A 12,834-nucleotide genomic window follows, 5' to 3' on the forward strand; every position below is an offset into this window, starting at 1 on the left:
GGTCTCGAACTCACAGAGATCCACCTGCCTCTGCCTCCCGAGTGCTGGGATTAAAGGCGTGCGCCACCACCGCCCGGCAGTCAGACAGCTCTTGAGATTTGGGGGTAGAGTTTCATATTTGCTCAAAGACAGGTTCTAAGGTGGGGGCATCTCAAGCCTGTGTACATGTGAGTAGGGGAGAGAGGTCATGTGTGGACAGGAGGAAGGGAGGTGGAAGGATGATGAGGATGCCTAAGTTTTCTGGTTTGGGAGTTGGAAACTAAGGTAGCCCCAGTCCTTGGCTTCAGTTTTTTCCTGCCACATTGAAGGCAAGGCCATGCAGGATGACAGTGGTGGAATTGGGATTGCAAGTTTAATGGAGAAAGCTAGCTGGGGAGAAATGTAGTAGGATTGCTGGACAGTGTTGAAGGCCTATTTGTATGTAGTTCATGGGCCCAACTGTTCTTTATCTTTTTTTTAAAGATTTATTTATTATGTACACAATGTTCTGCTTGCATGTGTGCCTGCACACCAGAAGAGGGCACCAGATTTCATCATAGATGGTTGTGAGCCACCATGTGGTTGCTGGGAATTGAACTCAGGACCTCTGGAAGATCAGCCAGTGCTCTTACCTCTGAGCCATCTCTCCAGCTCCCCAACTTTTCTTTCTTTTTAAAATTAGTGGATTTGTCAAGCTGGCTTAGTGGATGAAGCCACTTGCTGCCAAGCCTGCTAACCTTAGTTCAGTCCTAGCCGTGATGGCAGGAGAAGCTGACTCCTGAAAGTTGTCCTCTGACTTCCACGCTCCTGCCTTCACAAGTAAACTAAGAGACAGATGCAGGGAGGGGGAGAGGAGAAAAGGAAATGAATTATTTCTGAGCTAAGAGGAAACCCAGGCTGTCCTCCCCAGCCCTCCTACCTCAGCTCCTGACTACAGGCACAGCAGTTGCCTGGCTGTCCATGTTTCTTAGTTCATGCTCTCGTCTGTGTGGTTGGCACATGGCCTCCTCTGGTTTAGAAGAAGGTTCTAAGGGATCCCCCCCCCCCCATGTTCCTGTTAATTTTTCCAGGTAAGTCCTGAAACCAAATAGCTTTTCCCCATGAATTCCAGGGTGAGTGCGAGTCAGACTTGGAGAGGTGGGGCAGACAAATGCAATATGGGAGAATAAAGACCTTTGAGATCTACTAAACATGAGCCTTTAAGAGGTGTGGCTTTACTACTTTTTTTCTTCAAACAAATTTCCTGCGACCCAGATTATTATTTTTGAGGTTATGAGGATGGAACCCAGTTACCTCATGCATGCTAGGCAAGTGGACATCCCCAGTTTTCCAGACACTAGATGGATATTAAAATGTAAACAAGTCCTTTCTGTAGACATAGGTTCCTTCTGTAACCTCTTTCTTCTTGTTGGTGGTAAATGTGATGGTAATATCCATACTAGCTGTGGTGTTGTTACACCTCCTGTCCTCCTGGTGGCAGTGAAGGTTAGGTTTGCAGCATGGTGCTTTGCTTTTAGTCCCAGGACTCACCACCCACCATTGAACTGGCTGTGGCTATCCTGAGGGATCTGCTCCGATATGCATCCCAGCTTCCTACACTGTTCCGGGACATCTCCACCAACCACCTTCCTGGGCTTCTTACTTCCTTGCTGGGCCTCAGACCAGAGGTGAGACTTTTTCAGACTGTTTGGATTAAAGAATGTTATGGGAACTGCTTAGGGATTAGGACTTAGGAAGTGTGAGGAGAAGAAAAACTATTAAGGAGAAGGAGCTTAGAGGCCTGGGTGAGACGGAAGGGTGTGGGCTGTTGCTGCTTGGCCTCTTCCTTCTGATTTCTGCTTTTCCCACAGTGTGAGCAGTCAGCTTTGGAGGGAATGAAGGCTTGTGTGACCTATTTTCCTCGGGCCTGTGGCTCTCTAAAAGTAAGTACTTATGAAACTGTGCTAGGTCTTCCTCTTAGATTCCATCCCTGCCATTGGTCTTCACAGTGAAGACATTGACATAAATTACCTGCCTACAATGAGTAGGGCTTGGAGCTTGTGTCTGTCTGATGCTAGGGCCCATTCTCTAACCCATAAACTCCTTTCTTCTTCTCTCCCTTCCTCCCACTCCCTTTTATTAATTTTTAAATTTAGTTTTTTTTTAGTTTTATGTGTATGAGTATTTTGCCTGCGTGTTTCTCTATGAGCCATATGTGCCTGTGGAGGCCAGAGGGTGTTGGCTCTCCTGGAACTGGAGTAAACAGATGATTGTGAGCTGCCACGTCGGTGCTGGGAACCAAACCTAGGAACCCTCTGCAAGGACAGCCCCTACCACCTCCAGACCTTTTTAATGATGACCCGACCTCTGAGCTGCACTCCCAAGTCCCACCCTCAACCCCTTCCTCCTTCTGTTCTTGCCTCTTGGGTCTCTAGAATGCCCTGCCTAGTTTTCTGCTGTCCTGAGACACCCAGCGTTCCTCCAGGAAGAGTGCAGCTACAGAGACTTAATCAACACTCCCCCTTTGTTTCTGGCTTGTTTTTCCTGCTTTTAACTACCCTTGTTCAGACCAAGAGCAGCATGGATTTGTCTTGGATTGGTTGCTTGCCACCAAGCCTGCTGTATCTTTCCTTGCCAGTTTCACTCAAAGAAGACTTGTTCTTAGAATTGACCCTAGCATATCGGCATTTTCTGTCCCTTTCCCATTTAGCCAAGAACTTTTAGCCTTTTCACCTAAAGGAAGTACTTTACAGCTTCTTTTTGGCTTGCCTGAGTTGACAGCATTTGAGGTCATCATAAAGTAACATAAGGGTTGTTTGAAAGCAGCACTGTGGTACTGTAATTGTCTGACAATGGAGCAATCCCTAAGGTCTGAGAAAGAAAATGAAGTTTTGTACAACTCAAGAGCAGTCTGTTGGTACAGTTCTGATTTATTATTAGAAGTTGTTAAGCTCTTGTACCCAGTTTGTGACTTAAACTTCATGATAGGTAAGTGTGTATAGAAAAAACAGACTGGGGTGGTGGTGCTCTAGGGTGGCTGAGGCAGGAGGATCATGAGTTTGAAGTTAGTCTAACTTGTATAGTGAGACTTTAAAAGACATTCAGAATAAATAAACATAAAACCTACTATATGTGTGATTGGGAATTATTTAAAACCTACTCTGTGTGTGTGTGTGTGTGTGTGTGTGTGTGTGTGTGTGTGTGTGATAAAAAACAACCTACTTTTTTTCTCTAACATTTGGAATTTGTGGTTTGAATCATCTGTTAGAAGTCTTGATACATATTCTTTTTTCTTATTTATTTTTTTTATTTTTTGGATTTTCGAGACAGGGTTTCTCTGTGGCTTTGGAGCCTGTCCTGGAACTAGCTCTGTAGGCCAGGCTGGTCTCGAACTCACAGAGATCCGCCTGCCTCTGCCTCCCGAGTGCTGGGAGATACATATTCTTTGTGGATAAGGGTATGTGTGTCAGTAACTAGTTACCTCCGGTTTGTGAAGTCTCAAAGCCGTATCTGTACTGATCCTTTATTTTCAAATGGGTGCATGTAATCACAGCTAATAGAAGTTATAAGTGATAGGACAGGGTTTTTGTTTTTTCTGCTGTGGAGCAAACTCAATCCACTGAGTTACATCCTTAGCCTCTTAGAGTTACAGTTTGAGCTCATAAAACAAAAGTGCAGGGAATCACGAACATTCTGTTTCAGTTAAAGGGTTCAGAGTAGTTTAAAATTATAGACTAGGGTTGCCAAGATGGCCTAAAGGGTAAGGCACTTGCCACCAAGCATGATGGCTTGATAGGTTTGAGTCCCAGAACCCATATGATGGAATGAAAAAGTCAACATCAGGGGCTGGAGAGATGGCTCAGGGGTTAAGAGCACTGACTGCTTTTCCAGAGGTACTGAGTTCAATTCCCAGCAGCCACATGGTGACTCACAGCCATCTGTAATGAGATCTGGTGCCCTCTTCTGGTGTGCAGGCATACATGAAGGCAGAGAGCACTGTAATATATCTAATACATAAGTCTTAAAAAACCTACAAGGCATGAATGTGTGAAAACCCAAAAATTAAGAATAAACCTTTACAATAGCATATGCAAATTTATTAACAGGTTGAATAAGATCTTTAAGAAAATTTATATATGCATGTGTGCATATCCCCATGTTGTACATGGGAAGTTGGAGAACACCCTTTAGGAGTGGATCTCTCCTACTGGTCATTGGGCTTATATAGTAAACACTGTTACTAGATGAGCCAGCTCATCGCCAACTCAGGCCATGCTTTAGTGTAGTAATTTTAAGGCAGAGAGCATTCCTTCAGTGACTAGGAGAAATACAGAAATAAAAATTCCTTTAGTTACCTGTCCTCGGGGACTTTATAGGATTATAGGGCACACCTAGAGGCCACAGGAATATGAAGGGCCGAGAACTCTCTGGTTTACCTGAGGCATTGTACCTGGTGAGTTTAAAGGACATCGCAGGTGGCTACTGTGGCAGATCTCCCATTCTGCTGGTATGAGGTCAGCAGGGTCTGCGTCAAGTAAGCTAAATCTAGGTAGCTGGTCTCCAGAAGAAGTTACAGAAAGCACATATCAGGATTGCCCACAGCGAGGAACTGGGAGGGAAGGGGAAGCTGGAAACTGTCAGGGTGACTCAGCCCTCTTTCTAGTATGAGAACCTAACATTCTAGAATTAGAGTTCACTTATAGAACTAGGTTTTGTCAGTTCTGTGATTTGAATTTGTGATGCATGCAGTTGATATGTTAAGGTATGTTACTCTTTTGGTTTTTCGAGACAGGGTGTCTCTGTGACTTTGGAGCCTGTCCTGGAACTAGTTCTTGTAGACCAGGTTGGCCTAGAACTCACAGAGATTTGCCTGCCTCTGCCTCCTGAGTGCTGGGATTAAAGGCTGTGCCGCCGCCACCACCCAGCAAGGTGTGTTACTCTTAAAATGTGAAAGGAACAGATGAACCCATTGCTGACAGCTATGGGTCCTGCTGATAAGCATATTTGTTTGCATTTAAAATTTAGAGTTATAGCCAGGCGTGGAAGCACGCTGTGAGTTCAAGGCCAGCCTGGTTTCTAAAGTGAGTTCCAGGACAGCCAGAGTTAGGCAGAGAGACCCTGTCTCAAAAACAACAACCAAAAAAAAAGAACAATGGGGAGATATTCTATATTCTACTTACAGTTGCTGAAACTAGTGATGGATCCCCTATTACTCATGTATTCACAAGCCCCACTTTTCTAGCCCAAGTAAATTGTGGCCTTTCGACTGAACACTTACTCCAGGCTTTCTTGTATCAGGCAGAGGGTTTGCTGACAGCCAGGTGGCAGCTGTGAGATTCGCTGCCTTTGCTCTGTCCCCACCCCGACCTCAGCCTGTTCTTAGGACCTAGTCCTCTGGGTAGCACACTAATTCCAGCCCGGGTCTTTATTTCTGTATCTCCACTTGTAGAACTGGAGTGTATTTATGCTTTTCAGACCTTCGTTTTGGCTTCAGAGAGAAAGATGACTGTCATTTGCAAAAACTAGCAGAGGGAGCCCAGTTGTTTTTTTAGGGGGTGTAGGGGCCCAGGAAGGAGGCTGAGAACCAGAGCTCATGTGCGGCGTCTCTATCACAGAAATGCACCTGACCCTCCCCTTGGATGCATCACGCTTTCTGTGTCTATAGGAAAGCATATGGAGCGACTGCTGTGGAGACCCTTGTCTCTGCCCATAACCTCTTCCTTCCTTCCCTCCTCCAGGGCAAGCTGGCCTCTTTCTTCCTGTCTCGGTTAGATGCCTTGAATCCTCAGCTCCAACAGGTAAAGGGAAGGGAAAGGCACAGAGCCCAGGGGCTCTGACCTGGGGTATCTTTTATGGCTCATTCTTAGCCATTATTTCTTATAACATTTGGGTCCTTTCTCGCTTTCTTCCTGTTAGCATACACAATTGCTAGTTTTTGTCATCTTGGAGACTTCTGCCTCACTGTTCCTTGAGCTCTTGTTGATGTCTGTTTCTCTCGGGCATTTTAGTGGGGTGGGAGACCAATGGCTTAGCTAGTTCCTTTCTGACCAGCTTTGGCCTGCGAGTGTTCCTCCAGGTTGTGACCAGCTTTCTGCCCTTTTGCAGCTGGCCTGCGAGTGTTACTCCAGGTTGCCCTCTTTAGGTGCTGGCTTTTCCCAGGGCCTGAAGCACACAGAGAACTGGGAGCAGGAGCTGCACAGCCTGATGACCTCACTGCACAGCTTGCTGGGGACCCTGTATGAGGGAGCAGAGACCGGTAGGGACTTTGTGATCAGGAGATGGGCTTCCATGGGTTGTGGCAGGAGGGAACAGGAGGGTGATCCAGAGAGGTGGGATAGCGGGTTTCTGGGCATCAGGAATGAGACCATAGGTGGGTCATCTACCACAAATGGAAAGATGGGGCTGAACAGAGTTCAGAACACTGCGCCTCCAAGATCGGGGTTTGAGTCCCATCACCCACACGGCAGCTCACACGAATGAAAGAGGCGGGATGGGAGAAAGACAGAGTGTACAGGTGGTTGTGTTGCTCCCCAGCTCCTGTGCAGAGTGAAGGCCCTGAAGTAGAGACGCTGCTTTCCCAGTCAGAAGATGGTAACACTCATGTCCTCCTCCAGCTTCGGCAGAGGTTTTCAGGACTGGCCCGTTGCCTGGGGCTCATGCTCAGGTATGTAGGTGTTGGAGGGATGGTCTTGCAGCTGGAGAAGTTGAGGTGGGTGTGTGGAGTCAAGCTGTGGTGACTGCCCTGAGGTTCTCTTTGCTCTGGTTCTCTAGCTCTGAGTTTGGGGCTCCTGTGTCCGTTCCTGTGCAGGAGATCCTGGACCTCATCTGTCGAATCCTCAGCATCAGTAACAAACATATTGTGAGTGGATTTTGTCTTTCATATATAGCCTTGCTCAGGACCCTGGGCACCTCAACACCCACACTGCCATCTCTGTCCTGACACATGTATGACTCTCAGTGGACTCGCTTACACAAAGCAGAGCCACCTGTGGCCAGTTCAGAGTGTGAATTTGGGGATGAGCTAAGGCATTGTTGAAGGGCGCAGCTGTCCTCTCCTGCAGGATGGGAGGTGGGTTTGGGTTGATTTGGCAGGGAATGGGGTCATGTTGTACAGTCTGATACACCCACTCTCTTTCTGTGTTTCTCTGGTTCTCCTTTTCTTTCTCCATCTTCTTTTGCTGAATTTTCCTCCAGAACTTGCATGGAGATGGTCCTCTCCGGCTGCTGCTGCTGCCCTCTATCCACCTTGAAGCCTTGGACTTGCTGTCTGCGCTGATCCTTGCGTAAGTGTGGTCATGGTGTGGAGAAGGGAGTGGACATACTGGAGGTGAAGGCCACTGTTCCATCCTCTCTGCCCCCAGGTGTGGAGGCAGACTCTTGCGTTTTGGGGCCCTGATCAGCCGCCTGCTTCCCCAGGTCCTCAATACCTGGAGCACTGGGAGGGACACTCTGGTTCCAGGCCAGGAGAGGCCTTACAGGTGATTATCCAGGCAGGGGCTGAGTGGAGAGGGTGGTGAGTGTGCGGGTGCCCAGGGGCTCCGGCGTCTCAGCCCTCCACGTACTCTCTGCTTTCCTTGCTCCTGCTCCAGCACCATTCGGACCAAGGTTTATGCTATCTTAGAGCTGTGGGTGCAGGTTTGTGGGGCGTCTGCAGGCATGCTCCAGGGAGGGGCCTCAGGAGAGGCCTTGCTCACCCACCTACTCAGTGACATCTCTCCACCAGCAGATGCTCTTAAGGTGAGACCTTGGCTCCTGCCCCCCCCCCCCCCCCTTGCCGGTTTCCTGACTGTCCTGACTTCCGGTTTGCTTGTATATGTGACTGTATCTCCTTTACCACAAGCTGTGCAATGCCAGGGGAAACTCTGACGGAAACTTGCAAAGTGGGAAACCAAGTGCCCCTAAGAAGCTGAAGCTCGATATGGGAGAAGCTTTGGCCCCATCCAGCCACAGGAAAGGAGACAGGAACGCCAACAGCGATGTGTGTGCAGCTGCACTAAGAGGTGGGCCGATAAGCCGGATCCAGCTGGCAGAGTAGATCGTGCAGGAGCAGACACAGTCATGCCGCCTGAACACTCTGCTGTCCTGCTTTTAGATTGGGGATCTGGTAGCTTTTCCTGCTCTTCCAAGGTCTCAGTTTAATTTACTCGGGCACTTTACATATGCACTGTGTGTGGCAGGGGCAGCACGAGCACTTGGGGAAACCATGGATCCATGCCCGTGGAGTTCATGTGCCCTGCAGAGCAGGATGGTGTGGGGATTCCCTGTGTCCAGTGCATCTGGGAATGTAGGCAGCAGTTAAGTGAATGCCATACAGTTAGTCGATGACTGTCCTTTGGGGCTCATGTATTCTTACTGTCTGTTGTCTCGCTGTCAAGGTGAGGCCAGTTCTCAAGTATACAGATAGAATTGATAATGTCTTACTGCATTATCATCCCCATTTTATACCAGTGGAAGAAAACTGAGGAGTAAATGCCTTGCCCTGGGTAGGCAGTGGCAGAACTGGGTGCCCCTGTGGACCTGTGGGCCTTTGCAGTTCTCTGCCTCTGACATGCCATTCTCTTCTCAGGCCTCAGCCGGACCATCCTCATGTGTGGGCCTCTCATCAAGGAGGAGACTCACAGGGTTAGTGTCTGGGGAGGGGCCACTGCTCTGTGCACTTGGGAGTGTTTGCCCCAGAGGTGGACCCACTGAAACCTGGGAACAAAGACCCTGGCTATGAAGGGTTAGGTGGCTGTGGTAGCGTTTTTAGACTCACTGCTTTCTTTCCAGAGACTTCATGATCTAGTCCTGCCCCTGGTCTTGAGTGTGCAGCAGGGTGAGGTTTTGGGCGGCCCCCCTTACAGCAGTTCCTGCTGCCGCCGAGAGCTCTACCGCCTGCTGCTGGCTCTCCTGCTGGCGCCTTCCCCTCGCTGCCCACCTCCTCTTGCCTGTGCCCTGAAAGCTTTCTCTCTTGGCCAATTGGAAGATAGTCTTGAGGTAATTGCTCATTAGGTCAGATCTTTATTTGATTCCTGGGTTCTTTTGTTCTGACGTTTGCCTCGTGAGACCCTGTGTTCCTGATGTTCTTGTCCTTCCTTCCTTAGGTCTCCTCTTTCTGCTCAGAAGCACTAGTGACCTGTGCTGCCCTGACACACCCCCGAGTTCCTCCCCTGCAGAGCTCAGGCCTTACCTGCCCCACACCTGCCCCAGTTCCTCCTCCTGAGGCCCCATCTCCATTCAGGGCCCCAGCCTTCCATCCTCCAGGTCCCATGCCCTCCATCGGTGCTATGCCATCTCCAGGCACAATATCTTCAGCAGGCCCATTGCCCTCAGCAGGCCCCATTCCCACAGTAGGCTCCATGTCCTCAGCTGGCCCTATGCCATCCACAGGCCCGGTGCCCTCTCGCCCTGGTCCTCCAGCCACAGCCAACCACTTAGGCCTCTCTGTCCCAGGCCTAGTGTCTGTCCCACCCAGGCTTCTTCCTGGCCCTGAAAACCATCGTGCAGGCTCCAGTGAGGACCCTGTCCTTGCTCCTACTGGAACCCCTCCCCCTAGCATACCCCCAGATGAAACTTTTGGAGGGAGAGTACCCAGGCCAGCCTTTGTCCACTATGATAAGGAGGAGGCATCTGATGTGGAGATCTCCTTGGAAAGTGACTCTGATGACAGTGTGGTGATTGTACCCGAGGGGCTTCCATCCCTGCCACCTCCACCACCGTCAGGCAGTCCTCCCCCTGTGGCTCCTACTGGCCCACCAACAACCTCCCCTCCTGTGCCAGCCAAGGAGGATTCTGAAGAACTGCCAGCAACTCCAGGGCCTCTGCCCCCACCTCCACCCCCTCCCCCACCTGTTTCTGGTCCTGTGACACTTCCCCCACCCCAGCTGGTCCCTGAAGGGACTCCTGGAGGAGGACCCACAGCCATGGAGGAAGATTTAACAGTTATTAATATCAACAGCAGTGATGAAGAGGAAGAAGAGGAGGAGGAGGAAGAGGAGGAGGATGAAGATGAGGAAGAAGAAGACTTTGAGGAAGAGGAGGAAGATGAGGAAGAGTATTTTGAGGAGGAAGAGGAGGAAGAAGAAGAGTTTGAGGAGGAATTTGAGGAGGAGGAGGAAGGTGAATTAGAAGAGGAGGAGGAAGAAGAGGAAGAAGAGTTGGAAGAAGTAGAAGATGTGGAGTTTGGCTCAGCAGGAGGAGAGGTGGAAGAAGGTGGACCTCCACCCCCAACGCTGCCTCCTGCTCTGCCACCTACAGACTCCCCCAAAGTACAGCCCGAGGTAGAACCTGAACCTGGGCTTTTATTGGAAGTAGAAGAGCCGGGGGCAGAGGAGGTGCCAGAGCCTGAGACAGCTCCCACCCTGGCCCCTGAGGTGCTCCCCTCCCAGGAGGAGGTGGAGCAGGAAGTGGGGAGCCCTACAACAGGGCCTCCTCAGGAGCTTGTTGAAGATGAGTCCTCCGCTCCCCCTACCCTGGTGGAAGAAGGGAATGAGGGTGGAGGTGACAAGGTGCCAACCCCACCTAAGACACCTGCAGAAGAAGAGATAGAGGCAGACGGAGAAGCCGCAGCTCCCCAGGAAAAGGTGACGACAGGGTCAGCCAGGGAGGGCATGGGTGGAGAACTGGGGCTGGAGGAAGACTGTGGCTGCTACCTAAGGGGAGGGGCTTGCTCCAGCCTGGCCTGCTTTCCCGTGTATTGACTTTGAATTTTGTGTCTTTGTCCCTAAAAGGAGCAAGATGATACGGCTGCCATGCTGGCTGATTTCATCGATTGTCCCCCTGACGATGAGAAGCCACCACCTGCCACAGAGCCTGACTCTTAACCCCTTCTGCACCCGAACACTTTGTATCCAATAAAGTTATGTCTGTAGATATTTATGTTGCTTTTGCCACACTGTCTGTCATGGGAGCCTGAGTGAGTGAGTGCCAGGGTTTGTTGCATCTTCTCCAGATGTGTCCACTGTTGTCTTAATTGACCCGAGGAAGAACCGCTGGCCTAAAGAAGTAGCCAACTGCCCTGTCAGTAAGTTAGTGTTGGAATTTTCGATTCTTGTCCTCTGTTTTCTGTAGGAGCTTGCTATGTAGCCCAGGCTGGCCCTGAATTCATAATCTTGGGTCAGCTTCCTTTCCAATGGCTGAGGTTGTATATGTATGTGCCCCACATCCCTCTGTTGTCTGATGTCACGTGAACTCACATGCCTATGAGTGATGCAGGGTTATGGTGATTTCAAGGTTAGCAGTTGAACTGATTTTTTTAAAACTTTGCGTAAGTTAAAAAAAAGAAATCCCCCCCCCCCAAGAGAAATTGTTAGAAAACTTGTATATCTATGTATTATGTTGCTAAATTTGGAGAGTAGCCATCATGGTCTCTTTTCAGTGTTACCTGAGATTAAGAACATAATACTGACTGGGCAGTGCTGGTACACGCCTTTAATCCCAGCACCAGGCAGGATCTCTGGGAGTTTGAGGCCGGCCTGGTCTACAGTTCCAAGGATATCCAGGGCTACGCAGAGAAACCCTGTCTTGAAAAAGCAAAACCGAACCAAACAATAAAACCCTATAATACTATGGGCTGCAGAGATGGCTCAGCAGTTAAGAGCAGTGACTTCTTCCAGAGGACCCAGGTTCAGTTTCTAGCACCTGCATGGCAGTCCACAGCTGCCTGTAACTTTTGCTCCAGGTTATCTGACACCCTCTTCTAGTCTCCATGGGCTTGCAAATGGTACACAAACAGGCAGGCAAAATGCCTATACATGTAAGTTTAAAAACATTACCCCCTCTCTCCTGCCCAAACAAAAAAAACAAACACAACCTTGGGCTGGAAATGTACTCAGTTGTAGAGTACTTGTCTAGCTTGTGTGAAACACTGGATTCGACCCCCAGCGCCACATGGTGCTGCACAACACAGTACATCACAACAAGGCACGCGGATGCACACTTGTAATCCCAGCTAGAGGCTGGAGGATTAGAAGTTAGTCGCTCATGGCTGCATTGTGAGTTTGAGGCTAGCCTGGGTTTAATGAGACTGTGTCTCAAGACCTAAACCCAAGCAGGTTAAATAAAAACAATTAGGGCTGGAGAGATGGCTCAGTGGTTTAGAGCATTGCCTGCTCTTCCAAAGCTCCTGAGTTCAATTCCAGGCAACCACATGGTGGCTCACAACCATCTGTAATGAGGTCTGGTGCCCTCTTCTGGCCTGCAGACATACACACAGACAGAATATTGTATACATAATAATAAATAAATATTTAAAAAAATAAAAAAATAAAAACAATTAGAATTATTAAACCTAAGAAAAGCTCCAGCAATTCATTAGTCAGATGGTCCCTGATTGCAGTGTTACAACAGTAAGGAATTTTCCACCTTTAGTCCAGTATTGCATAAATTGCATGAGCTGTTCAGCACTTGATTATAGAAATAGCCTGTGCTGATGCTTTTGCCCAGATGGCACAGTGTTGTGATGGGCTCTGATAGATTAGGTGGAGTAGGGGAGTATTTTCAGGCTCAGGATGGGTTGACTAGGGTGCAGTTCCATTGTCAGGAACATTTGTATTGTCCAGATAATGACAGAGTCATAAAGTTTTGTGACTTTTTCACTGCTGTGGGTCAAGAGTTTTTATGTGATGGAGATGACCATGTAAGGATCACTGATGGCAAGGCCCCTAGTGATTCTCTCAGAAGGAGAAAGCCTGATACCTGGAAACTGCGCTTAGGGTATCAGCCATGGGAATAGACTAGAACGGGGTTTCCAGTTTAAATTACATTCTGAGTAGATAATATTTCAGGAGATCCAAAAAGGTTCGCTGAGCCGGGCGATGGTGGCGCACGCCTTTAATCCCAGCACTCGGGAGGCAGAGGCAGGCGGATCTCTGTGAGTTCGAGACCAGCCTGGTCTAC

General features: G+C 49.1%; 1 protein-coding gene across 1 annotated transcript in view; it reads left to right on the forward strand.

Annotated features, from left to right (window-relative positions):
• The window catches only part of Pelp1 (proline, glutamate and leucine rich protein 1), an 18,308-nt gene extending 7,456 nt beyond the window's left edge, over positions 1 to 10,852 (forward strand). The window contains exons 4-17 of the mRNA XM_005349694.3: positions 1,497 to 1,646; positions 1,830 to 1,901; positions 5,697 to 5,756; positions 6,064 to 6,214; positions 6,493 to 6,622; positions 6,730 to 6,817; positions 7,153 to 7,241; positions 7,320 to 7,436; positions 7,548 to 7,695; positions 7,799 to 7,958; positions 8,525 to 8,580; positions 8,728 to 8,934; positions 9,042 to 10,520; positions 10,668 to 10,852. Of these exons, the coding sequence (XP_005349751.1) occupies positions 1,497 to 1,646; positions 1,830 to 1,901; positions 5,697 to 5,756; positions 6,064 to 6,214; positions 6,493 to 6,622; positions 6,730 to 6,817; positions 7,153 to 7,241; positions 7,320 to 7,436; positions 7,548 to 7,695; positions 7,799 to 7,958; positions 8,525 to 8,580; positions 8,728 to 8,934; positions 9,042 to 10,520; positions 10,668 to 10,760 (3,000 nt within the window). The 3' untranslated portion in view covers positions 10,761 to 10,852. The remainder of the gene's footprint in view (positions 1 to 1,496; positions 1,647 to 1,829; positions 1,902 to 5,696; positions 5,757 to 6,063; positions 6,215 to 6,492; positions 6,623 to 6,729; positions 6,818 to 7,152; positions 7,242 to 7,319; positions 7,437 to 7,547; positions 7,696 to 7,798; positions 7,959 to 8,524; positions 8,581 to 8,727; positions 8,935 to 9,041; positions 10,521 to 10,667) is intronic.
• Positions 10,853 to 12,834: the final 1,982 nt, after the last annotated feature.

Source organism: Microtus ochrogaster, chromosome 7, assembly GCF_000317375.1.
Source record: "Microtus ochrogaster isolate Prairie Vole_2 chromosome 7, MicOch1.0, whole genome shotgun sequence".
In the NCBI taxonomy this organism is placed as follows: Eukaryota; Metazoa; Chordata; class Mammalia; order Rodentia; family Cricetidae; genus Microtus; species Microtus ochrogaster.